This window comes from Bombus impatiens, unplaced genomic scaffold (genome assembly GCF_000188095.3).
Source record: "Bombus impatiens unplaced genomic scaffold, BIMP_2.2 scf_0151, whole genome shotgun sequence".
NCBI lineage: Eukaryota > Metazoa > Arthropoda > Insecta > Hymenoptera > Apidae > Bombus > Bombus impatiens.
In genome coordinates, this window is record NT_176570.1 from 2,454,751 (window position 1) to 2,480,894 (window position 26,144).

Genomic DNA, 26,144 nt, shown 5'->3' on the forward strand with positions numbered 1-26,144 from the left:
TTAACATGTTGTTGACTGATTAAACAAATGCGACGAAGTATCTACCATAAATTATATATTCGTCTGGCATAAACTTTGATGTACATATTTTTAAAATACATCAAAGACTTTCTTACACTTAATTTTTTTAAAGCGCCACTATCATAATTCATCTCTCGTATATTCTTCATAATCTATTTCCACGTTACATATTCGACACTATATTAATGAAACAAACATTTTTTAATCTTTCATATTTTAAAATTAGATGAGAATAAGAGATTGTAGGATATTTATCAGACACATTAATGCCGATTGCAATAATATAATTGCAATATCAGTTCGATTAAAACAGAAAGATAAAAAAATGCATATTGAATATGAATTTCAAGATGATAACCATGACTCAAGTTGCAGGAACTAGCGATTTTCAATTACGCTTTCAGATTTAAAATTATTTTCGACAAAAAAAAAAGAGAAAAAAACAACAATAACAATTGATTTCCTTATGAGTTTTTACATTTCAATTTTTTTATTAGCATGTATCTATCTGCGCATTTTCACAATAATAATACATATTTATAATACATATATAACAGAAATCTTTTGTCTAAGAGATAAACAGATAGATATTCTGTTAAAAAATTTGTTCTAATGTTGCCAGCATATATAAGCACTTTATAATATAAATGTAATACATCGCTATATTTTAAATAAAAGGACGTGTTAAGTGTCAATTATTTTTTTTGCTATAACATAATTCCGTATCTTAGATTTAAACAAAAATTATATTAATACAAAAAAAAGTAAAGGTTTACGAATTTCCGTCGTATGAAATTTTTGTTCTTGATATATATCCTTCAGAAAAAGTTATTTACACAAAAAAGCATTTCTTATGTTCGCTTGAATATTGTTTACTTGAATCCGAGTAATATATACACAAAAATTTTAGTTTAGTATAATTATTTTAGTAAGTATTATTTAATGTGTTAATTATTAAATCATGATCATTGCCTTTGATACCTGTATCATCTCGATCTAGATAAACTTAATCATAGTAAAACTGCCAGACTTGTAAATAGTTCGAATTTACTATAGGTTAAATATGAGAATATTATCGAGAACGTATATAGGAGTATATTCGTCGCATATATTCGGAAGTGTTCATTAAATTATATTCCAATATCTTTCAATACTTGCTTTTAGCTGAGAATACTCATTCAATGAGAATAAAGTATCGGAATAAAATTAATTCAAAGATATAGATACGGGTCAGGAAAACGTACGTAACAGACTGTCGGGTTTTTGTATCATTGCTAATATCTTGTCCCACATGGATGTTTTATTACGTCACTTGTACACTTCGTGTATGCATAATTATTTATAGATCTGTAATATAGATATTTAATGTGTTTTATTATTGTATTTAATAAAAGCAGAAATTGAAATATCACAGGAAGAGACTTACTTTCAATTTCTGATCCTGTTGAGATAAGTTTAGTGTGCGGCTGTGCAGTTGTGCTTGGTTGTTGATTACTTAGTTGTCCCGTAGTCACTGGTGCAGCAAAACCTGGAGGTGGTTGCATTGCCCAATGTTGAGTTGGTGCATTCTGTTGTTCCTTATGAACAAAATTTATTATAAAGATTTACTATGCAATATGTACTTTTAAATTTTTGTAAATTTCTGAAAATATAAAATATAATAATGAAAATGAAATATCATAATAGTGTTTAATACCTGTTGCGCATTATGTGATACAGTGTGTGTAGGATGAACATGTGGAAATTGCCATGTACTAGTAGTTTGGAATGGAAGAGGCCTAGAAGAACTAACAATAGCTGGATCAATCGAAGTCCAGTCTGCAATAGGTCCAAAATTGTTCCATCCACCTTTTTGATGTAATGCTTGATGATGAAATTGTTGTTGCTGTTGTTGATTATTAATATCACACCAATCTTTAAGCGTATACACTGCATCTCCAGCACATTTACTAATACCTGTTTTACACGTTAATTAAATTTTAGATATTGGTCATAAAAATAATATAAAATGTTCAAGTAATAGTGACTATTATTACAATGTACCTTGTGAATTCAGAAGAGGGTTTCCATTTGGAAGATAGGTATTTTGTTGTGGTGGTTGTGCTCCTGTAAACAGCACACTAGACGAATGACTCATGTATAATATTATATAGATTTTTGCAAAGTCACAAGAATTCACTTTTATACTTGGATAACACTATTGCTCGCCACAAATACATATTTACTGACACTATCTTGCTATTTCCGATTTATATAAGCAAACAAAGAATACACTTTTACTTTCTAAAGTTACAAAACGTTTGTTGTTATTGTGCATATTTTTCTCAGATGAACAACGTAAACATAATATACGTTTACAATTATCACAGATTATTGACAAAATTACAAAAATACTAACCCGAAAGAGCATTGTTCGTGGGAGCCGGTCGCGGTATACCAAGACCAAAAGAATTCATGTGATTTGGTGTAGAACCAGGGAAACCTGGTGGTGGAAGGCGGCTACGTTGTCCCAAACTAGCAGCAGCCACAGTACTCTGAGCAGGGCTTTGGGTACCACTTTGTAACAAATTTTGTGGAAGACGAGATAGCAAGGAATGCGACTGTTGAATAACTTGTAGATTCTGCAGATGTTGGGCCTGCTGTTGCAAATGTGCTATATGGGCGACCTAAATAATAGCCATATACAATATCATGATATGAAAACAAAAATAATCATGAAACTATTATTGTTTGTTTTCAAGAATTACTATTAATAAATTACTAAATTTCATACAGTTACCAAGGAAGATATAGAAATTACCTGTGGAAAATGTTGTTGACCAAGATTTGCAATATTTTGTTGATGTTGTACCCTATTTTGCTCTTCTCGTTCTCTTTGTTGTTGTTGCTGTTGTTGTTGCTGCTGAAACCTTTGTTGTTGAATTTGCATTTCATTTTCCATAAGTTCAGCCAATGCTTTCTGTGTTTCATGGAAAGGATCAAAACCCAGATCATCATCAGGCTTTATATCTGAACCAGATTCTTTATGGTTCCTAACTTCCTCCATAGTAGCATGACCATTTTGTTTTATATATTCACAGTTTTCTTGATTTTGTTGTGCCTTAAGAAATTATAGTTATTCTTCTTATTATCTATATTTAGTAGTATAGAGGCAATTTAAATAATATTTATATTTGATTAATTATTTTATAAACTGCTTACCTGCAGAGCAAGCCTTTGTTGCAATGAGTTTTGTTGAAAATCTGCCATGAATTTAGATGCAGGAGAATTAACAAGTAAGCTGGATGTAAAAGTACCAGAAGGTTCTGATAGAGTAGTATACTGTAGATTAGCGTAAACTTCTTCATCTACAAAACCTTCAGAATTGAAATTCACTCCTGGTGAACTAGAAGGACTGGACTTTTGTACAACATGATTTGTTTGTGAAGTTTCAGGTTGAAAACCAAAAGCTGCTTGCCAATCTTCACTGGATTGAACAATTGGCAAAGAATCAGGAATAGAAGCTAAACCTGTGGTTGTCCAATTCAGGGTTGGATTTGCTGTATATCCAAAAAAAATAATTATAACATTTTTTATATTTGATTTTATATAAACTATAGAAGAATATAAAAGGAAAACAGACAAATATAAAAACTTAATCAGTTTTTATAATAACTCGAATTCATTACTACAAGTAATTATAAATCCACAAATCAATTTGTGGAAACCACAGCACTAAACAAAGATTATGTGTACATGCCTGTCAAAGAAGTAGGTGGCACTGAGGTGGTGGTAGAGATTTTCTGGAAAGTGTTTGAATTGAAGAAACTATTATTGTCCGTCTGAAAGATCGATCGATGATTGAATTGTATTTGAGACCCATTATGTAGTCCTGGTGGTGGCTGTTGATTGGCACCTTGTGATGAATTTGTGCTAGCTGGAGAGGAACCTAAAGATGATATGCACAAATTTCTACACTACAATCTCTATGCAATCAAATCATTTTGGTAGTGTAAAATGCCAGAATAAACAGCTTCCAATACCATTCCTCTCTGCCACCATTAATGAATCTCAAAAATGTAAAAATATGTGTCCAGAAAATTATATTTGAATATAAAGTGAGAAATTACAAAAAAAAAAAAGAGGGAAAGAAGCCAATTCTATACATACATAAGATATATTATGTAGACATTCATTGCATATAGAAACAAAAACAATAAACAATTTTCCAGACACTTTCATATATATGTTTGCCCAAATGATGCAACTTACAAGAAGGATAAAGTCAAGTGTGTACAAAAACACAAAAAACAGTTACTATTTTTTTTCAAAGAATTCTCTTTATTTTGGCATATATCTATAACTATTTAAAATTTATTCTACAGTTATGAGACAGCCATAAGATGTGCATGTCATTAATATACTATACATTGCTCAAAAGTTATTGTTTTATGTTTAAAGTACAACATACAGTGTTATAAGAGATAGGCACACATTTAGAATGATTTGTCATTTATTACAAATACTTTGCATGACATATTTTAATTTTAAATGATTTAGACATTGTAACTCCTATCTATAGCCTCTCACAGACTCTTCATAAATCGAAAGAATAAACTTTCTCCTACTTCTTTTCTTGCAAATATATATTCATAAAACTTATTAAATTACAGAAATATTAACAAAAAACAAATATATAAAAAAATTAATACAGTTTAATGTAACAAAGAAAGAATATTTTTTCAATAAACATTGTTTAAAATTATCATAAAACAAATAAGTTTAAATTTTATCCTATAACTTTTTGAACCTAAAAAATAAAAGATTTCCAAACATAATTCTATAAATATTTTATAAACGTCATTTTAAACTCTAATATACATTTTTAGTAATAGTAGTTATAATAGACATTTTGATCATTCTGTTTCTCTTATTCACATATTATCTAACGAATGTTATATATTGAATTTAGTCGTTTTCTACATTTATTTTAGAAGCAAGAAATCAATACATATAGAAATGATCACGAATATAAGGAACTCACCCAATATAGCAGCACCACTGTTCTCCTCACTTGATTCTGTTAAATGTTCCACTTGATGATTCACATTCGGATCTTCCGTACTCGAAATTGTACTAGCCGGAGTACTACCTTCACGTTGTTGATCTGTTTCACTATCCGAATGCCGACGTTCTCCGTTCTGCATTATTCCATTTACTTTAAGTTCTTGAGATTGTTGCTGCTGCTGTTGTTGTTGCTGTTGATGCTGAACTAATTTAGATCCTTTATTACTTTGTTGTTGTGATTGTTGTTGAGGTGGTGGCTGCTGCGGTTGTGATTGTTGTTCCGATTTACACTTACTACCCAATTTCTGTAGTACATCACTATTCGATTCGGAGGAAAAATTTCTAATATCCTTTTGTCCATTAATTTGTGATTGCACATTATTTTGTGTACCAATAGAGCTAGATTCTGATCGGGAAGTTGTCCGTGTACTATGTTTTTCTTTGTTTTGACAATTTTTATGTTTATTCCGTGCTGCTTGAGCTTTACTTTCACTATTACTTTTTCCTCTCCGTATATTCATATTTTCACCTTTATTATTATTGTTCTGTTGTGTTGAACTACCAGAGGATACATGACTCTGCTGGTTTGTTGTACTACTTCCGTTTGTCATGTTGTTTTGCTGCGATGTTGTTTGTGATGGCGGTGATAATTCTTTACAATTTGTTTGTGAACCTGTAGATATAAGATTAGAATAATTAATAAACTACGTATGATTATATTGTTTTTAAATATAATTATCTTTGTGAAAGGAAAACCCACTATTTGTCTGTCCAGTTTGTAACGATGGCCAAGCTTCTTTGGCTTGAGAATTTGAAGTTCCATTCTCTCTAACAATACTGCCTGTCACTGATGGTGATGGTGTCGGTTTCCTTGCATAAAAATGTTATTATTTGAGTTATGCTGTCTTCTCTTTCAATTATAATTCAGTAATTTCAAATGTAAAATAAATTACCGTTGTGCAGATGCATGTGACGCATGTGACGCATGTAATGATTGCACAAGTTTACGCTCATATTCTTGATGTTTGCCCTGATGCATCTCTTCTTTTGTAAATGATGCCTCCTGGTCCCCAAGATCATGTAAATACATACAATCTGGTTTCGGACAAGGCTGATTACGCATAAAATGTGAACAATACTTTGTTGTTCCTAGTGACGTTTTAATTGTCCGTCCATCCATAACAACGTTATTCACAGCCTCTATAGCACGTAGTGCATCTTCTTGACGCTAATAATAAAGAAATTTAAAAAAATATATATATATAACTCCTAAAAGTAGTAAAATAATATAGCTTCTAATGTAAAAGTATGCAGAACTTACCTGGTAAGTAACGTAAGCTGAAGCACTAGGACCTTGAGACCCTGCATAGGAAGTGCTTTGATTTATTACTACCTTGTGAATTTTGCCAAATTTTCCAAAATATTCATGCCGCTTTAATATCTGAAAATTAATTATTACAAAAATACTAAATGTCAACAATAATATTTTATTTAAATTATTAGTGACCTTACTTACATCAGCATCCGCAAGTCTCAATGGTAATCCTACTACAAATACTAGATTTTTTTGTACTACTCTCACATTTGCTAGATGTTTACGGTTTTCTGTAACCCTCTGCTTACGTTGCTGATCTTTTAATCTCTTTTCTGCTTTTAATCTAACAAGGAAAATGAATATAATAAATATCAATGATTCATATAAACACAATAGATATCATAAAATGGCTGTTACATACCTTGCAATTTCTTCCATACTGAGAGGTTTAAAATCGGCAGGATTTTCAGAATAGGCCTTCCGACAAGCAGGGCATAAACCATTTTCATCTGTACGAATTCTATGCCAGCAAAATCTACATATTTGATATCCACAAGTACATGGAAAGAAATTCAAATCATCCACTTCCAATGGTTCCATACACAAAGGACATTCCACTGCATCTTCTCCACTTTGATTCAATACTGACATTTTTGTTTCTAGTTTTTATATCACACAATATAGTAAGTTACCAAGATTTTCTTTAGTTATAAATCCTGCACACAAATAAAAAGTATTTTACACAAGGTATTTAACACTCTTTCGATCATATATATAAAAAATGTGTAATTATCAATTATCAAAGTATTTTAATCATGGTAATAATATTATCAATGTAATACACATGGTAACACTGAAAATGCTTGGAATATACATTTTAATTGAAAAATAACATCATTATCAATGTAAATTTGATACACATACGTGCAAAGTCTCCACAATGCCTTGATACTATGTAATTGACTGTACTTGCAACTTCTTATACACTAATATCCTTGCACAATCTGAAACAAATAATGGGACATTAAAACATTGTACTATAAAAATGTTATGAGTCAGACGTGTCATCGAGTATTAGCAGCCGTTTTTGTGGAATTCCACGTCAATTCGCAAGAAAATCCTTTGCAACGTACGTCGTAACGGAATTTCTTTTTCGGAAATATTTCACCGTGGAAGCGTTGAAATGAATCATATACCAGAAGGAATTAAAACAGAATATTTTCTCGCAGAAAATATAATAGAAGACGGTGACTGTTTAGCTGACAGATTTGACGAACAGTTGGAAAGGAAGGGTCCGTTTGACAGGAGCTGTCAGACGAACGTTAAACGAACAAATAACGCCTTAGATTTCAGAGAATTAGGTTAATCGCGTATGCCCTATGGTGGACGTAGAAATGACAAGTTTGTACGTGAGGTTGAGAACGACGACGAAAAACTTGCGGTAGGGCCCACCGTCTGTATTCTCCCACTCACTTTCTCTCTCTCTCTTTCTCCCTCGCTCTTACGGTGAGACACGAACTATACGAGAGGGCGACGATCGGATGAAACAGCTGTTGGTGGCGTCGAGAGAAGCGAAGAAACGTCAGAGAGCGAGTGAGAGGTACTACGCTATAGCAGGAACGTACGTGAAAATCCGTGGAAAAGTCGGCGTGGTGGGACATGACACGTAAATTCCCCGAAGATTCAAATACAACTATTCACATACGCAAGGACGATGGCTCGATGTTTCGCGTTACGATTTTGAAGGGGGGAAAAGGCGAGCGAGAGAATGAGGAATGGAAGTAACGAAAAGGAGTGGCGGAGGAAAAGAGAGGGGAGGGGAAGAGAAGAGAGAGTAGAAGGAGCAACAGAGAGAAGAGTAGAGACAAAACGAGAGAGAAAGAAACAACATACAAAAAGGAAGATAGATAGAATAACGATGCCATCATTCGTTTTGTCCCTTTTTAGCCAATGGTCGTTGTCTTGATCTTGCGCGTGAAAGAAAAAGACTCTCACCGATTTCTCATATCTGTTGTACCTACTTTTTTAAAAGAAACCCGTGATCCCAGTTCAAATGCAAACAAGTAATGGCCTCAACTCAAATATTTCAGTTTATGAAAAAAAAAAAAAACTGTAGTACAGCGCGATTAACATAGTATGGCTCGCGGCGAACGTCACAAAGGATTGAATGATTTGTCGTCAGAGGGGTTGCTAAATACCCTGGACTGGTTACAGGGTATACCTGGTTCGTTTAACCTTAACTTCGTTACAATAGAGAAACTTTTCGACAGTCCTCGGTAATAGATAAACCGCGTGCCACCGTTTTCGTTGATTCTAGAGTTATGTTCACGCATTCGTCCGTCCAAATTTCTTGACTCTTGTTTACTTACGTTATAACTTTTCCACTAACAAATCTCTTTTCTGTACTGGGAAATTTTTGTACAGTCTTCTAGATCTGGTCGCATGCGCACCGCGACTGCGCAGAAGCGGACATTACATATACTGGTATTTAAAGAAAGGCGCATAGGTAAAGGATCCTGAAAGCGCATGTCAAACTAAAACTTCGATTATGTTATTATGACCGTACAAATCTTTGCTTCCCATTCTTTTTTTATTCAGTTAGATAGGTTTATTATTTACGCGTGATATAAAATGGGCACTTAACGAATGTTTTTTATAGTGTTTCAAGTTCTATTGGAAATTTTGATGCTCATAGTTTCTTCTATTTTATATTTACCGCGCACTCGGAAATGATCAGTGACTGACATGACAATGACACCAACGTATGAAGACAAATGTTCCTAGTATTGGATAAAATAAGGTACATTCTCATCGAACGAATTCTATTCTTTCAAAGTAATTTCAATTAATTAAATGTAAAACTCATTCATTCATATTACATTTGTCGTTGATATGGGATACAATAACATTTTGTCAATTTTCCATAATAATCTAAAATTAAATGTTGCGTTTTATTATAAAGCAACTAACTTTACAGTTTGTATTGTTCAGTTAAAATTATCTCTATGTATTTTCATCTGTTGATTTAATTTCTCATAAACAAATGAGGGTGCAAATAAATTTTTATAGTTAATGTAGTACACAATTTCCTAACGATATACAATCTTAAAGCAATGTATTATATATAATATTGTTTTCTCCTATTATCATCCTTTGCCTTTAGACCAATTACTTTATTACACTTTTTCAACATTACCTTTGTAATTGACACCAAATAATGGATGCCGAGTTCTCAAATTTTTTGGGAATGGTACACTGCAGTTTTCTATTTGCATTGGTTTAGTTTTTGAAATACTTGAAAGTTTTCGTCTGATAGTAATTGCACCTGCTGGCTTTATATTGACTACATGAAAAAAATACGAAATGTTAGAAGAAGCCACTGATCACATCTTGAAATAGATAAAAAAATATATTACCAGTTTTATATCGTGGTTTTACTTTACCAGTATGAAGTACACATGTAACATTACATTTAACTTCATGATGCACTGCACAGTATTTTTCCTCTTTAATTTTAAATTTAGATTTCTCTCCAAATATTAATATTTGACCTTTAAGTTCGTTTGGATCTATCTATAAGTTGCATGATATTTATAATATCAATATATTATTTTTTTATTTAAATATATTTAACTTACTGTTCCAGGAATATCCATGATCCATATGTCTTCACTATCAGACAGATCGTCTAAACTCAATGTAGTATCTGTAGTTTCCATAATTAAGTCTTCTTGTTGTACTAAATCACTGATCTAAAATAAAATTGATAAAATAATTTTATGCAAAGATTTCTGGTACAGAATATATATGAATTAAATTTCATTTACAGTACGTGGTCTTGTAATAGATGTTACATTCATTGATGCACTGTTGTCAGTTATTTCACTTCTTATTTCTTTGTTATTTTCTACATGTTGCTCCACTTCTATCACATTTTTTTTCTCAGCTTTTTTCAAAATACTTTTCTTAACTATAGGTGAATTAACATGCGGACTGGCAGGTTGAATGTTTGGATTGATCGTTATAGATTTATTACTCTTTGACTGAGGTGTTTCAGTTTCTGTGGTATCCATTAGGACCATGCTTTTATTTAATTGAGTATTTAACTTAGTTAAAGAATCATCTACATCTAAATCAGTCATATTCGATAAAACTATAAAATTATAGCTTAGATTTATAAAATTCTTATAGTTTCCAAATTTTTCAAACGAAATTTATCAAGTTATTAACATTTATGTACAAAATACAATTTGCACAATTTTTACATACTTCGCTATATTTAAAAAGTCTATTGTAATAGTATGGTGTAGTTTAATACACTATATAAATGAGATGAAACATTAAATTGTCAGATAAATATATATAATGTTCAAAATAATCAAATGTACACGTTTTATTGGTATATACGTCTTCCAATACTAGGTTTTATATACAATAGTAACATCACAATAAATTTGAAAACAAAACCGACTAATTCATAGGTTGGAATTGGAATCTACTATTAGATCTTTATACTTATATCATGATGATTTTTCTAGTTGTTCCACAGTACAGATGCTGCACCATGCGGTCAGGTGTTGAAGGTGTTCCACATTAACATATACAAGAACCTATAATGTTAGGGATCTGCCCTCTTTGGTTCCACGCTAGCGTATACAAGAACCTATTTAGTTTCATCACAAACGAGGTGTGTTTGTTGCGGTATCGCGCTACAAGAGTCTATTTTTCATTGTACGGTTCTATGGAAAAGTTCATACTTTTCTATCCGAGATAAACAATTATGAGAATAACAAAATCGCGCAACAATTAAATTTAGTTGGCTCAAAAAGAGAAATTATCTGTTTGTTATATTTTTTTTTTTAGAGAAGAAAAGAAAATCTTTCCTTTTAAACAATATGTAATATCTACAATAAATTATATAATGAATATTTCAATATATAAATAAATAAATAATAATAACTGAATTGTATTACTATTAAAATATTGTCTATTTAATTAAAGTATTTGCCGTACGGTAGCGTAATAGACGATATTTTGAGATAAACAAAAACGTGGTTACTCTAGGTTTTTTAATATCACTGATTAATTTTGATTCAAAGCGCCTATTTTTTAGAAATCGGACGTCGGTTGCAGTATTTTTCAAGTGTTGTTAGTTTTGTGGTACATTTAGTCTTAAAATAATTACATCACATACGAAATGTCTACCGAAAATTTACGACGATCTTCACGACTAAAAGGTAGTATATAGATTGCTGACGATACACTGTAATTTTAATTTTTGTAGATATGTTTATTTACAATCTATTATTAAATAACTTATTTTTATTCTAGTAAGAAAACCTAAAAGGTATATGTCATCCAATTCAGATGAAAATTTGGATGATAATCCAGTAAATGCAGTAGAAGATGAACTTAGAGATGTAGAGGAGAATGTACAAAAGCCAGTTGGTAAATTTTCAATGACAAATTTAGTATTAATTTTTCCGTTTTTTCCAAAATTAAAAAAATGTATTATTTATTTAGAATTATTTTCAAGCGATGATGTAAGTGGACAGGCATTATATAAATTCCAAACACCTAGTAGAAAAGATGCTATGACAAAGAAGGCACATTTATGTCGTACACCTATTAATGATGTTTTATTACCCATAGCTAAAGTTGTTCTTGAAAAGATAAATGTTTATAATAAAGAACAACCAAAAACATCAAAGAAAGACCAGAAAATTTCAAAAAGTATAGCTTCTAAAATAATATAACATTCTTCATTTATTATACATTTTTTAGCAATAATATAAGACTACTAATTTCTATTTTTAAATATTCAGTTCCTGTTATTCAAAGAAAATATGAATTTGGATTAACATCAAGTGAAAATGAGAGTATATCTGAATCTAGTGATTACCATCCAATTGAAGATACTGAAGAAACAACCGATAGTGAGGATGTAGTATCTAGCAATGACGAAAAAGATCAGATGAAAATAAGGAACCAAAAGCAAAAATTTATATCACAGTCACATTTATTGAATACACCAAAAAGAGTAACTAGAAAAAATAAACCTTCAATTATTCATAAAGATTTTGTAAGTAGAATATGATAAATTTCATTAAAATATGGATATATGAATTATACAGTACATTATTACTGTTATATCTCATATTTTTAAAGCATATGCAAACTGATGAATACTTTGCAACACAATCAGAAAAGGTAGTTACATCCGATCGGACATTAGAACATTTACGTAATTCTCGTTTAACAAAAGAAAAATTGGAAAAATTGTTAACAAATCAAAGTCATGTGTCTTTACAACATAAAAAGAAAATTTATTCAATAACTAATAACTACTCTACGCTGTTCCCTATGTGGTATTTTATTATGGAGTAAGTTAAGAACAAAATATTGAAACCTATAAGCTTTTAAAAAAATTTAGTAATACGTATTACTTTATTGTATTTTAGGCAAGGCTATACTGTATTGCTTTATGGCTTAGGTTCAAAAAGATGTTTAATCAATGATTTTTATAAAAGTATATCTTATCATCCATCACTAGTAGTTAATGGATTCTTTCCTAGTTTAACTATGAAAGATGTAAGTCATATAAATAGAGTTGAGATATAAATATTTAAGTAATATGATGATTAAAAATAGTGCAATATTTTTTAGATACTTGATGGTATAATTATTGATTTATTGGAGTTAAATTGTCCTAGCAATACAACTGAATGTATTGATCTTATTGAAAAAACCTTAAGGAAAAATCCAAAAGACAGATTGTATTTGTTAATACATAATATAGATGGTATGATGCTACGTTCAAATAAAGCTCAAGATTTACTATCTTGTCTTGCAAATATACCAAATATTTGTGTTTTAGCATCAGTTGATCACATTAATGCCCCGCTATGTATGATCAATTTCGTATTATATTTTTAATTCATTACATTTTTAGTAATTCTTATATGATTGTATATTTATAGTATGGGACCATACAAAACACTCCAAATTCAAGTTTTTTTGGTGGGACACAACAACATTTCTATCTTATCAAGAAGAAACATCTTATGAAAGTTCGCTCTTGGTTAAGCAAAGTGGTGCTCTTGCTTTATCATCTCTTCATAATGTTTTCCTTTCTCTAACTTCAAATGCTAAGTCAATCTATTTATTGCTTGTAAAAAATCAGCTAAGCAACAGTAATAATGTTAATTTTACTGGTAATTTCAAATTTATAAGAAAAGTATTACATATAGAATTAATACATTACATATATAATTTCAAACATAATAATTTATTTACAAATTTCTATTAATAGGAATGGCATTTAAAGATCTTTATCGAGCTGCTCGTGAAGGATTTCTTGTAAGCTCAGATTTAGCATTAAGAGCACAATTAACTGAGTTTATAGATCACAAGTTAGTTAAAATAAAGCGCAATATTGATAGTATTGAACATCTTATCATTCCATTAAGTTCTGGACTTCTAAAGCAGTTTCTAGAAGAACACGATACATGATATTTTTTACTACCTGTAGCATATAAAATATGGTAAAGTATAAGTATTTATACTTTTTGATATTTTTTATATACCAAATTTATTAAAAAATTTATATTTTTCTAAGAAAAAAGAAAAAACAATAAAACTCTATAAAAAATATAATGGACCACATAATTGTTATGTCATGTCCTTTACAAAAGTTTTACAGATATCTAAATCTAATTGTTATATTTAATGTGTAATATATTAATATATATACATTTCTATAGGTCATATAATTATTAGGTTCTAAGTAATTAATTAGGATATGTATACGTATAGGTTTATACAAATTAAAACATAGTTAAGGGTTAAGATATATTTGCAATATCATGTTGGTAGCATTCGGTGTGGTACCACGTTGGTACTATTCAATGACGCGAAGCGCCAGTGGTAGTAGTATCGTGCAATTCGTGTATTATTTTTTACGTATGATTATGACACGATAAGCCGGGTAGTGTGTAAAATACAGTAACAGCTAACAGCTATAAGATGTCAAATACGTTAGGTTAGATAGTAGGCGGAATTACGCGCTAGCAAAAGGTTAAATGGGTTATTAACGCATGTATGTGGTCCACAATTTGATAGGTAATTACATTGTTAGCAACTGTTATTTCTGGTGATTTAGTGACGAATAAAATTTGAAAAAAATCGTTAATATCATGTAAAATAATACAACACTATAGAAAGTACAATAATCATATAATGCAGTATACGGTTACCGGCTTGTTATTGCTCGGTTTTGATCTAACCTAACTTTTTGCCGTAGAACTTTTAAACAAGGTTATTCAATCCTGCTGGGATGCTTTACCTTTTTTTAGCTACAAACAATGTCATAATTTCGCTGAAAATGTTAGTGTGTGGGCATGTGCGTGTGTGCAACGTTGCGTGAATTACAGTTTCGATTTGACATTGTAAACATGACGACTTGACCTTACAATGGCAAGTTGGACGACCTTGACTTTGGCAAGTATACAATGACCGAGTAGTCACTCTTATCGACTAGAATCAAACTTTCTACGTATAGTTTTGATAATTTAATTGATGAAATTTCATATTGTCAATCAACCTTTTGCATAATACAACCTTTTATTCTTAGCAAGGAGCAACTGCAAAAAATGTTTGATCTTTTCTGTCATAAAGGTGTAACAAATTCTTGTCTTTTTTTTTTATTATCACCCTATTGAACGCATGTCAAATATTTTATAACACGTCCCTAGTTATATCCATATTACAAAAGGAAACAATGTTTATATTGCTTCACATATTTGTATTTTTATTTATGATGTATATTATTAGTCTTGCTTGCTTTGAATTTTAAAATTAAAAAATTAAAACAAGAAATAAACGAATAACGTTAAAAATAAATTAAAACAATATTTGATTTTTCTTTCTTTCTCTTTTATTTATATTTGAATGTGTTTACTACCTTCTTATTCGATTAATGATACAAGAATATGCATTCCAAATAAAATGCATATAGTAAAAATTGTAATCTTTTAATTCTTATATAGGTATTTTTCATTGTTGTAGGTAACCTATAAACACATTTGCTGTGGCACTGAAGTAATTACATTGGTACAAGAGCTTCGGTGAGTTATTTAATATGAGTTTAATTTTATGACAATTTATCTTAAGATTGACATTGATATAACATATGATATTATACTGTGTATTTTCTCTAGTACATATTGATTTTATTCAACTAAAATGTTGGCATTTGAGTTTGCAAATTGTCAACATAAGTTTTAATTGCATACTAATCACACTAATTAATTGCAATAATTAGAAATAATATTAAGGAATAATGTGGTTGTTAAATTATTTAGATGCAGAATGGATTATAAATAAATAATATAATTAATTACAAAACAACATAATTATTATTTAACAGCCAAATGTATGTTATAGCATAATGTATAAACTACAAAAGCATTGAAAGAAAAAGTGATAAAAATGATTTATAGTTTTATTCAATATATTTAAATTTTCGTTCAAATTTAAATACATCAAAATTTAAAAAAATGTTGTTTTAAATAATATGTATGGTTATCAATGTCATACAAAATACAGATTATTAAATCAAAAAGACAACTGATTAATTTATTATATAATGTATTATGAATTGTATGTTATATGAAGAGAGAACACGAAAGACTAAAATATGGTCGTGTTCTTAAACAAATTTTTGAGTAATTTTTCATTAATGTACATATATTTACATTTCATATGTGCATCATTAATATATACATATACATTTAATAATGTATGTATTATGCTTTAGTTTTCATTTAAATAGTATTTTAATAGAAAAATACTGTTTAAAATGTATTTTTTAAAAATATTTCTAGTTTATCATTTTACTTTTTCAGTACAAAATAATTACTTTCTTTAAATTACCTTTTTGAAACTAAAAAGACATAATAAAATTATCTTATTTTAATGTGATGAATGAAGTACAGCAACCATCTTTATCGACGGGTTGGTCTTTGATGATGCTTTAAATTTTATGATTTCTAGCACTAGGGATCGTTTGTAGTTTCCTGTCATTTCAAACGATTTTTTATAGCTGTGTTTAGTATCGTTTTTAGAATTATTTTAAATTAATTTATTTGTTCAGTGAGTAAAAGTGTTGTTAGTATTTCGTGAAATCTTACACTTGAAGCAGAGGCATAGAAAAGAGAAAATTTTATTGTTTAAGATTTTCAGAGATATCAAAATGTTATAACGTAAGTACAAAATGACGCTTAAAAAATTATTTATGAATTTGAAACAAAATAAAAAATCTGTTGCATAATATTTAACTGCAAATGAAAATCATATGCTTTTATTTTCTCTAATATATTATCGAAATCAAATTAAAATACCATCTAAAATATTGTGAGGTTAACAGAGAGTAAGGACTATCCATCATTGTCAAATAATGGTGGGATTCCAATTATTGAAATGATGTAATGTTTTTTGAATGTCCAATAACGTTTTTAGGAAATATTATTGTATTCTCACATTGTTTATCGAGCAATTATAACTTATGTTATTTTCGAAAATTGTAAATTCAAACGACTGTCATAGATTATCACTGCGTGACTCAATACAACTGCAATTATCCAGTATTTAATTTAATCATTCACCACAATTGCGTTACATTAAATGTGGTATCAGAATTAAATTTAGAATGAGAAATCTAATACCTAATATCACGTATTTTAAGTTTCTCCTGGACTTTATTCGTTTTTCGTTACTAATATCACGTAGCGACGCTCATGTGAATTTCACTTTTCTCAAGACAAACCAATTTCTCCGAGTGGTCTGTCCATTTCTTCGACGGCCATTAACTTTTACTTTCGTACTAACTTATTTCGCGTACGATGAACGTTAAACGACATTTGTCACGGTGAATGACACAACGTATAAACACAGTGTATAAACACGACGTATTTAAAGCCGTAAACGCTTCAACGTTTATTTCTCACGTTTTTCATTTCAACTTTATTCGTCCGTAATTTACAATTCTTCCACGAGATTCAAAATCTTCGTTTTCAATGAGTGTTTTCAGTCCAGTCGATAAAACAGTTACCAATTTTTTCATGACGTTATCAAACGAGATTTCACGTGAACGCGAATTAACCCGAGAGAGTGCATTGGCAATATGGTAATTTCGAATTGCGAACACTATTGTCGATGATTCGCTGACGCACACAATGGCACAAAAGCGGTGCGCGCGGACGCTTAACCAATTTCCGCTTGTTTTAACCAAAATCGAGGTCGTGGAGCCGTTAAGCGTCAAGGATCACTTACGATCATCAAGTCAAGATTCTACGTGTATGACTCATGGAACTCTTTTATCTCGACTACATATGATTCCTTCCACATGCGTCCTCGTCATTATGCGTGCTCGCGAGCACATGACTACGTTTAATAATGTTCCATTGTTGTAATATCACCTCTTTTCTCGTTTGACCAGACCTAGCACGTCTTCACAATTTTCAATTTAGTTTTCATATGATGAAAGGCGTATACAATTTTTATAGATATAATTAGAGAAAGACAGAATAGATAAACGGCAGAAATGAACTTTATTTGGTAATCTAATAAGTATGATAGAGGATATATAGCGTTAAACTTTAGCTTTTGTCGTGAAAATTTTCATTATTTAATTATTTTATAATCCAGTAAATCTAGTTAAAATTGTCAGAATTATGAAATTCTTTAGTTTCTGGTTCAAGTATAATATTATTTCATAATGGCTAAAAATAATGATTAAGTGTTCTACTTTTGATGAATTATCCTGCATAATGTACAGCGTTAAAAACCGTTCCCGACGTTTGCTAAAAGCTCGAGCGTTTTCCATGTAAAAGCAGCATTTAACGAGATAGGAAACAACCGCGAAAACTTGCCTTTTTTTATTTCTATAAAAGTTGCTTGCCTTCCCGTTTTGTTTAGTTACTTGTGTAACGAGTTAAAAGATCTTGTGCGGTGGATAATGCGGCGCAGTTGTAAATGAAATCGCAAAACAAATACAACGTAATAATAAAAACGGTGGTCAGAAGCAAAATGGGTAAAATGAAATAAAAAGACAGGAAAATAAAAGTTTCCTGCTAGTCTCTTGGTACGTTCCATTCAATCGTGCGGTTTATATTTAATTTTCATACTTTCACAGAGTGCGTAATTCCAATTTCACGTGTATCATAGAATTAGTAATTGAACATTATTATTTCATTTCTGTTGATTTTCTGATTTTGTCGTTATTTGATTATATTAAAAAAAAACAAGTATTCTAATATAATGTAGTCGATCAGACGAGCAAATTCAAAAAGAGTGAGTAAAATTTTCCACAAATAAATCAAGCAACTTCAAATGTAATTCTTCGGTATTGATCCAACAAGAAATGAACCCTTCAAGCTGTCCACCCTTAAACTGTCCGCTCCTAAACTAATAATCCAAAAGAAGCGGGCGAAATCCCCAAATACGTTTCCCCAAATTACGACCACCTCAAACCTTCGCTTAGCTTTTCTATGTTCCATCTTCTTCAAATTAGTCTTCTCCAATCCGTTCGATTCTCGTAGAATCCCAAACTAGGCTCTTTCAACCAATGGTCGTCCCATTTGGCAAATTCTTCCACGATTGTGGAATATCGTTATACAACGGAACGTTTGACAAAAAACAAGCTGCCACGTCCACGTTGCTCGTACCTCTTCCGGTAATCAAGCAGGCGGTCGGTCGATCTTGTATTCAGGTTGCTGATAAAACCGGTTGAATCGATAGAGCGACGTTTCGGTCTGCAGAAAAGTTTGCCGGCGTTGGCTTCGCGCATTTATCCGGTTCCCGGTTGTTCGATGGAAACTGTAACCCCGCCACGGCATATTAAATATCCCCGAGACGGGAGATGACTGGGTGCTCGAGGGTGAACGCGCAACTTTGCCAGACCCGTCGTCTTTACCCAGCGATTCCTGCGGATTTCTCCCTCTGTGCACGTTTTGCATACATGCACACGCTCACGTATCATACAGGGTGTCCCATTAGAATGTTCCCATGCAGTTATTCGTCGTATGTAACGAGACACAAGGCTCTGATACAAATATTATTGTATATATTAGTAGAGGGGATGCATCAGGTTTCATGAGGTGGCCGCAGAGAACTCATTATAAAGAGAAATAGATCCAAACAACTTTTCTTTGGTACACAGAGTAACTTTAAAAATTCCAATTCTTTTTCGAGATGAGAAGATATATGTTAGTATCGTTTCGTTATTCTATTATTAAGATTTAAGTTGGCGTTGGATTAGAGTTTTAGCTAAAGTTTCAATTGGAGAGACTAAGGCGTTAAGTTAGATTTGGCAAGCTTTCTAGACATAAAGTTTGTATTTTTAGACATCGATTAATATCGATATTGATTATATATGAAACTTTGGATCCATATTAGGACAATTCTTAATGATTCCAATTATTTCAGGATTATTTTTATCCATACGCTATTGTCCAAATATTAATATCGCCTTCTACGATCAGGAAATATGATAAAGATATTCAAAATCTAGCGCGGGAAAATAAAATTTATCGTTCGTAATAAAACATATATATCAAGACAGACCGCGAGTTCCGCTCCAAACTTCTGTTTCGCTTTCTTCCTTTCTCATAACGTACATTTCCATGGAGACGAATTTGTGGAGAAAGTAACGAGACACCGAGTATATAGCCAGCTTTCAGGGAGCCACCCTCGAAAAAGCGTGCGTACTCGTATTCGGTGGTTCTGTTTTCACCCCGATCCCCTCTTCCTCTGTTGCGCGTGCTCTCCTGTTCGTGCACTTTCCGTTGGCCCGTCCTCTCCGTGTGTCCTCCTCTTTGTACAACCCGTTCTCTTTCATCGTTCCACGAAATTGTCGTTTTGTGCGTGGCGCACACATTGCCTCTCGCCTTTCCGTTCCTTTCCGTTTTGCGTTCAGTTTGCGTTTCGTGAAACAAGAACGACTTCTCTTCCGCGGGTGAGGAACGTTAATTCGAAACGGGCCGCGTTTCTCTGCAGGGTCGCAAGGGGAATAGTACAGGCTTTTCTCTTGGCTTGAAACGAGTCAACGAGAATATTGTTTCGACGGACAGGAACTCGACGACGGTACTTTTCAGCGTAGCCACCAAATTAAATGGCATCCATGCGATTAACTTTCCCTGGAGATCCGTCACTGCGATAACGAAACTCGGTAGCCCTTTTGCTGTTCCAAAAATCGAAAAAGAATTCCTCGTATTTTTATTGGAATGAAATAACCCTTTATCCACGCGACCAGGTATTTCGCGAGGATATTTATGTCAGAACTGCTCTAGATAGAGGAATCTTCTCTATCTAACAGACTTTGATTTAAGAATTTAACATGTTCTAAACTTAATGTTTTTCTTCCTTCGATAACCGACAGAAATTTGTTCGATTTCGAATTCCAACGAAACGGTCCTTTATTCATGCGGCGGAATATTTTTCATTCTAAAGTAATCTGAGTTCTAATTTAAGAGCCAAATCAAACCTAACTCTTCTGTTGCTCTAGACATCGAGAAGAATTCTTTCGATTTCGGGTTAGGACAACGTAATCCATCGTCAACGCGATAGATATCTCTCCTATCTGAACTAAACTCTAGTTCGGCCCTAGAAAAAGTCTGTTTAAGCCATCTCGTATTGCGTATGAAGGAAACTTTCTATTCTCTTTACAAATCTATCGTTAACACTTACGAATCATATTAACAAAACGCCGGTAATTAACGCGAATACGTCGTAGGAAAATGTATTGACAAATACAAAGCACAGAATACGATACTTCTTACACAGTACCGAGCTTACAATGGTCAAAGAGACAAGATATATAAGAGCATTCTAGCAGCGTGACGATGGAGAAACGTCCAGCAACCAGTAAGCTGGATCTGCTAGCTGGTTTCCTAGAGAAAATCGATCGACTGGCTGGAGGAAATCGGCGTCTATAGAGATTCAATGACGATAATCAACGGCAGAGACCCTTTTCTCTGCCTGTCTGTCGACTTCTCTCCAACCTACGTATGACCTCGATAATAACAGTTATGAAACTTGGCCGCGATAGTGAAAGTGGCGTGTACAGGACGTTTCATAATCCGACAACGTCGCCAAAGCAATGGGCAAGCGACGAAGAGGCCCTGAAAGGAGGAGAGGATGTTTGATCGTCAAACAGTTTCACCGGACGTTCGTCGAGACGAGAACGTGGACGATGAAACGAGATTGTCAAAAGAAAAAATGAAAGGAGAAAAATGAGAGACACAAAGGCGGACTGAAATTATGAAATATTGACATACCATCGATAGAATAATCCTTTATGAATGAAGAACACCGCTGTGATCCTTGAATCTAGTTTTATTGTTAGCAGTGGATTACACGATACGAAGGTAATGGAGTTTCGTACATTTTGTATCGAGTAGTCTTTCCAGTATACCACTGACAAAGAAAATATGTTAGGATTGTTTTGCGATGTTTCTTCTACGTAAAATGTCTGCATATCTCATATTTCATTGTCCTACTATCGGCATATAACGTAAATCGCTGTTGACGTCTCAACATTGATAACTGAATATCTACATCTTCACGTGACTCCTCAGGGTACTTGGCATAGATTGATTTTTATTTAATCCGTAGCGATTGCGAATTGAAGTTCAGTACGGGTAGCATGTACGACAGAAGATCTGATAGAACTTCGTTATCGCTATTCTCCTAGCTTCGCTGTAATAGTTTCTGACAGACAAATATCGAAGAAGTTCTTAAAAGTATCATCTCCTTGGTTCCTTGCCTTGAGATAATTTTGTGTCAATAATATAAAAATATTTTTCTAAGATCTAGTGGCTAATTATATGCAAAAAGAAATATATTTTTCATTTTGAAGAAACGTAATATCGAGATTCGGATTGAAAAGAATTAGATGAACAATTTGAATTTATATTCAAAGATTATCTTCGAATACCATAACCGGTATTTAACAACGTTCATATATCATTACGAAATAGAACGAACTACAGATGCTTATAAGCAATAATGTAAGATAATTATCTGGTGCTTGCCTCTGGTGTCAGGGTTGTTGGTGGCGTGTGTACGCATTTGCACGCACCACGAGTGCTACTTTATTTCCACCACTATCGTATCTTCATATCGTAGCTCTGCAAAATGTTACGACTTTCTTGTGAACGCGCCGACACTGCGTGTACGTAGCGCGATAAAAATGTGTCACGATCGTACAAGACTTTCCCATTTGTGGCACGCGTGCAACCACGCTCCTCCCTGGTCGATTCAGCTGTCGTTCATATCGTGATATCCAAGGAACGTCCATCAGGTTTTGTCGCACTCTGACTCCGTTTCGAACGTTTGCGATCGGTCGAGGGTTAACGAGGTTGATAATTGTCTAGACGTGATTTATCTGTCGAGGTTTAAATTGATTGGTTTTGCTATTTTGTGGGGATAGCGAAACGATACCGAGTTGTGTCATGGATTGCATTAAATTGGTCAAATCCTTCTTTTACGATGGAATCAATATTATTAGTTTTATGAGTCACGAGTTACGAACACTAATCAACAGCTATAACTCTGATACACAAATTCCGAGTTACGAGTTAGCAGCACTAATCAACAGCTGCAGGTCTTATACACAAATGGATATAATGGATAAAGTGTTATAAATAATTTTGAAAATTACAAGTTAACTGATTCTTTTATTTGAAGTAAAATTGTGAGATTATAAAAAGAAAGTCTGTAATCTGTAATTCGTAACTCGTTAATTTACAAATAGTATTAGCAAATTATTTGTTAAATTACTATAATTATATTGGTAAATTATCGTACAAGAAAGTTCTGGTATTAGGTCGAGTATAGGTTTGTATAGAATTTCTCGAATGATTAAAAACGTTCATAGTTTGCACGAATATAATCTATTATTCGCAACAATATATAAAAGAGAAGAATTCATCAAAATATATTTTACTCTCCAAAATCCTCATATTCTATTATTTTATCATTTTAACAAATTTTTGGTGTATGTTTCTATCGGATCTTCTCTTTGATTATATTACGCGTCAAGTTCTCTAAGCGTTAAGAAATTCTCTTACCTGCTTCTTAACTTGATAAATAATCTCAAACATAATTAAGATAGGATAAGTAAACAGAGAAATTCAAGTGGAACTATCGTTGCTGTATTCGTCCATGAGCCGGTAATCTGAAATAGCAATCGTTTACATTTCAAATAGTCAACAAACACCACCCTCTTTCGTTACAAACGGAATTAAATGCTAGGAGGTTGAAACGAATTCCACTTCCGGCGAGCAAGCGCCGAGGAAGGACTGGAGCTGACCGTATCGATCGCGTGTGCAGGATTTAAATCCAGATCTTTCGTTTTCCAGACGACTGCTCTAGCAATCGAGTTACTCGGTCGTTGTTAGATCCCTCTTCTTTAAATCTAATTCGAAAATGGGGTTCGCCTACTGTTCAGTCAGCTTGACAAATGCGGATCGTTCTCGATCGAGTAGTTACAGAATTCACCTCCAATTTCATATAGAGAACGGGGAATTACATAGAATTTATTCGACTATAATATTGTTGATACGATGTGCCACGGTATGAAACTTCGAATTTTCAGTATCTAGAATTCTTTTCCATCGTAGATTTCCAACCATAATAGATTAATATGGTTTATAACATAGTTCAAATTATTTCATGGAATCTTCAACACGTATTCTGATCTTCGTGAATCATTCACCGAATTTTACTTTCTAAATTCTATTCTAGTAGCTTTAATTTCAATTGTAGTCGCAATTAAATACCAGACAGAAGCTGCAGATCGTCACGCCATTAATAGTTCGCGGAATTCTCTCTCTCTCTCTATATATCGGTGATTGCAAATTGCAACTATAGCACGTATACTTGTTATCGATAATCGCATCAGTACTTGAAAGGAAACGCCGATAGACCATCTGTATCGAAATATCGATCGTTGACAGCTATGAATCATGCTTCTTTGCAAACATACATACCTCCTCGGCTTTTTATTCGATATCCGATAACCAGCCGTTTCTGGTTACTGTCGCTTTTCTAGATTTCCGCTATCGTCCGATAACGTCTGCTCGTTCTTTGTAATCTCTTCTAACTCTAACCATCGTTCCACGTATTTTGTTTCTTTCGTTTTTTCCCTGAATATATATATATATATATATATATATATATATATATATTCGAAAAATTGTAATAGAAACGGAAATGGATATGTACAAACATATGTCCGTGCGAGAAGTCGCTTAAGTATAATGCGATAATGATCAGACATCGATAAGAGAAGCACAGAAGGCGTTAGGTTCAGATTTAAACTATAATACTTTTTATAGCTATGAAGTGCATTCAGTTGAGGTCAATGGATTTGTCCGTGTATTATTTCATTTAATTAATTAGTTCGCAAATTACTTTTCTTAAAAGCTTCGCGTTTTTTTGTAAGCTATCGAGTGTTTATGTCAATTTTTACTAACCTCTAAAATTACATTATACTTAAAAAATAGTCGAGATAACGATGGATAATGTTACTTCTTGTTTTTGTAATGTATTTACAATGACACACTATAATCCGTACACGGCTCTAATCTTCGCATAAATTTCCATGAATTTCCAATTCTAAATCATTAATTTTTGTTCAGTTCCTACATGACAGTAGTAAGTGGTTTTTTTCCTTTGGAAATAACCCATTGTCAAGTCGAATAATCGACGACTGAAATAATAGTAAATTCACCAGCATAATTCCAGAGTATCAAACAGTCTTCTATTCCAGATCGAACTTCCTCTCTATTTTATATTCAACCCGTAGAATTCCCATCGACTGCAACGAATATTAAACTTCGTCCCTCCCCTTCTATATCGGTGGTACAATAAAAAGCAGAAAGAACGAAAAGGAAAAGAGGGGAAAGAAAGTGGGTACGCTGGGAAAACTTATGCAATTTTCCGGAGCAAAAATCGCCTGGGATTTGTCTTGCCAGCACGATGGTAGCTCGAGGTAGGAAGATTCGAAGGGTTCCACCCCTTCGAGCGAGGGAACTCGACGGCTTATCGTGCTTTGCTTTTCAAATGGCTCGTCATTCGTCGCCTTTTCCCTCATTTCCCTTTTCCTTGAGCCTCTCTCTCCGTCCTTGTTATTTTTATAATCGATCCGAAGAACGACACAGGCTCGCTCCTTTCAACCCTACAACCTTTCAACTTTAATTACGAGAAGCTCGACTATTCTTTCATCTGGCATGGCACAAAGTGGTAAAGCGGTTTAGCTACTGACATTCAATTCGCACGAATTGAGCACGTGCATGAGGTGATCTTTGCAACACACGATCCTGGCCGCTTGTGCAAGAATATGATTGCCCGGTAATCAGCTGAAATGGTTGCGCGTACCAGGCATCCTTGGAATTCCCGGAATTTTATTCCTTTTTTATGCAAAATCGAACCTATATATCGACTAGGTGTTACCAACTAATTGGCAACAAGAAAAAGTAAAAAAGAAAAACAGAGGAAAAATACGATCTCGTGTGCTGTGGTTGTTTTTTCACGAACTGTTCCATTTTTTCTCTTCATCCATAACGAGCCATTAAATGGCTCGTCGAGCGTCAGCTGCGAAAGAGAATCGGCCACATGCTCGTACCCAGACCACCTCCAAAACCATCCACGTTCATATATGCTGTGTACCTAGAATCAGGGCACTTTGGTCAGTTTGTAA

General features: G+C 32.7%; 3 protein-coding genes across 17 annotated transcripts in view; 1 reads left to right on the forward strand and 2 right to left on the reverse strand.

Annotated features, from left to right (window-relative positions):
- Window positions 1-1,287: 1,287 nt before the first annotated feature.
- Window positions 1,288-8,858, reverse strand: LOC100742336 (alpha-protein kinase 1). 8 transcript variants are annotated; one of them, XM_024365741.1, is made up of 16 exons: window positions 8,752-8,858; window positions 7,307-7,386; window positions 6,804-7,098; window positions 6,584-6,725; window positions 6,389-6,508; window positions 6,021-6,295; window positions 5,828-5,937; window positions 5,045-5,740; window positions 3,761-3,949; window positions 3,223-3,560; window positions 2,822-3,121; window positions 2,504-2,687; window positions 2,065-2,127; window positions 1,718-1,977; window positions 1,448-1,598; window positions 1,288-1,368 (listed from the first exon to the last, which is right to left on the reverse strand). In XM_024365741.1, the coding sequence occupies exons 3-16, from the start codon at window positions 7,031-7,033 to the stop codon at window positions 1,361-1,363; spliced, it is 3,066 nt and encodes a 1,021-aa protein (XP_024221509.1). In that variant the 5' UTR covers window positions 7,034-7,098; window positions 7,307-7,386; window positions 8,752-8,858; the 3' UTR covers window positions 1,288-1,360. The 8 variants fall into 8 exon arrangements, with proteins under 8 accessions (XP_024221509.1, XP_012237804.1, XP_012237798.1 ...); XM_012382381.1 differs by having other exon boundaries at window positions 1,448-1,589; window positions 2,420-2,687; XM_012382375.1 differs by having other exon boundaries at window positions 2,420-2,687.
- A 329-nt stretch (window positions 8,859-9,187) lies between these two features.
- On the reverse strand, window positions 9,188-11,089 carry LOC100747999. 2 transcript variants are annotated; one of them, XM_024365744.2, is made up of 4 exons: window positions 10,210-11,089; window positions 10,021-10,134; window positions 9,826-9,955; window positions 9,188-9,725 (listed from the first exon to the last, which is right to left on the reverse strand). In XM_024365744.2, exons 1-4 carry the CDS (start codon window positions 10,522-10,524, stop codon window positions 9,559-9,561), a joined length of 726 nt encoding a protein of 241 aa, XP_024221512.1. In that variant the 5' UTR covers window positions 10,525-11,089; the 3' UTR covers window positions 9,188-9,558. The 2 variants fall into 2 exon arrangements, with proteins under 2 accessions (XP_024221512.1, XP_003487383.1); XM_003487335.4 differs by having other exon boundaries at window positions 9,799-9,955; window positions 10,210-11,044.
- A 270-nt stretch (window positions 11,090-11,359) lies between these two features.
- Window positions 11,360-26,144, forward strand: part of LOC100742462 (origin recognition complex subunit 2) — a 114,796-nt gene continuing 100,011 nt past the window's right edge. For 5 of the 7 annotated variants that reach the window (XR_004461173.1, XR_004461177.1, XR_004461175.1 and 2 more), the window contains exons 1-10: window positions 11,360-11,619; window positions 11,714-11,830; window positions 11,906-12,115; window positions 12,208-12,464; window positions 12,551-12,765; window positions 12,844-12,973; window positions 13,049-13,289; window positions 13,363-13,596; window positions 13,695-13,926; window positions 15,449-15,507. Coding sequence is in view for 1 of the 7 variants with exons in the window: in XM_033319407.1 (XP_033175298.1) it covers window positions 11,580-11,619; window positions 11,714-11,830; window positions 11,906-12,115; window positions 12,208-12,464; window positions 12,551-12,765; window positions 12,844-12,973; window positions 13,049-13,289; window positions 13,363-13,596; window positions 13,695-13,894 (1,644 nt within the window). In the remaining 6 variants the exon portion in view is untranslated. Of the gene's footprint in view, window positions 11,620-11,713; window positions 11,831-11,905; window positions 12,116-12,207; window positions 12,465-12,550; window positions 12,766-12,843; window positions 12,974-13,048; window positions 13,290-13,362; window positions 13,597-13,694; window positions 13,927-14,684; window positions 14,882-15,448; window positions 15,508-26,144 lie in introns of those variants that run through there. The other 2 variants (XM_033319407.1, XR_004461178.1) reach the window with 2 other exon arrangements.

Coding starts and splice junctions, on each gene's coding strand:
- LOC100742336 (XM_012382375.1), bottom strand. CDS start 7,033: ATGTCAGTATTGAATCAAAGTGGAGAAGATGCAGTGGAATGTCCTTTG. Junction 6,726..6,803: donor AGTATGGAAGAAATTGCAAG/GTATGTAACAGC, acceptor TTTCCTTGTTAG/ATTAAAAGCAGAAAAGAGAT. Junction 3,950..5,044: donor CAGTGGTGCTGCTATATTGG/GTGAGTTCCTTA, acceptor TATCATCTTTAG/GTTCCTCTCCAGCTAGCACA.
- LOC100747999 (XM_003487335.4), bottom strand. CDS start 10,524: ATGACTGATTTAGATGTAGATGATTCTTTAACTAAGTTAAATACTCAA. Junction 10,135..10,209: donor CTATTACAAGACCACGTACT/GTAAATGAAATT, acceptor ATTTTATTTTAG/ATCAGTGATTTAGTACAACA. Junction 9,726..9,798: donor AAAACCACGATATAAAACTG/GTAATATATTTT, acceptor TTTTTCATGTAG/TCAATATAAAGCCAGCAGGT.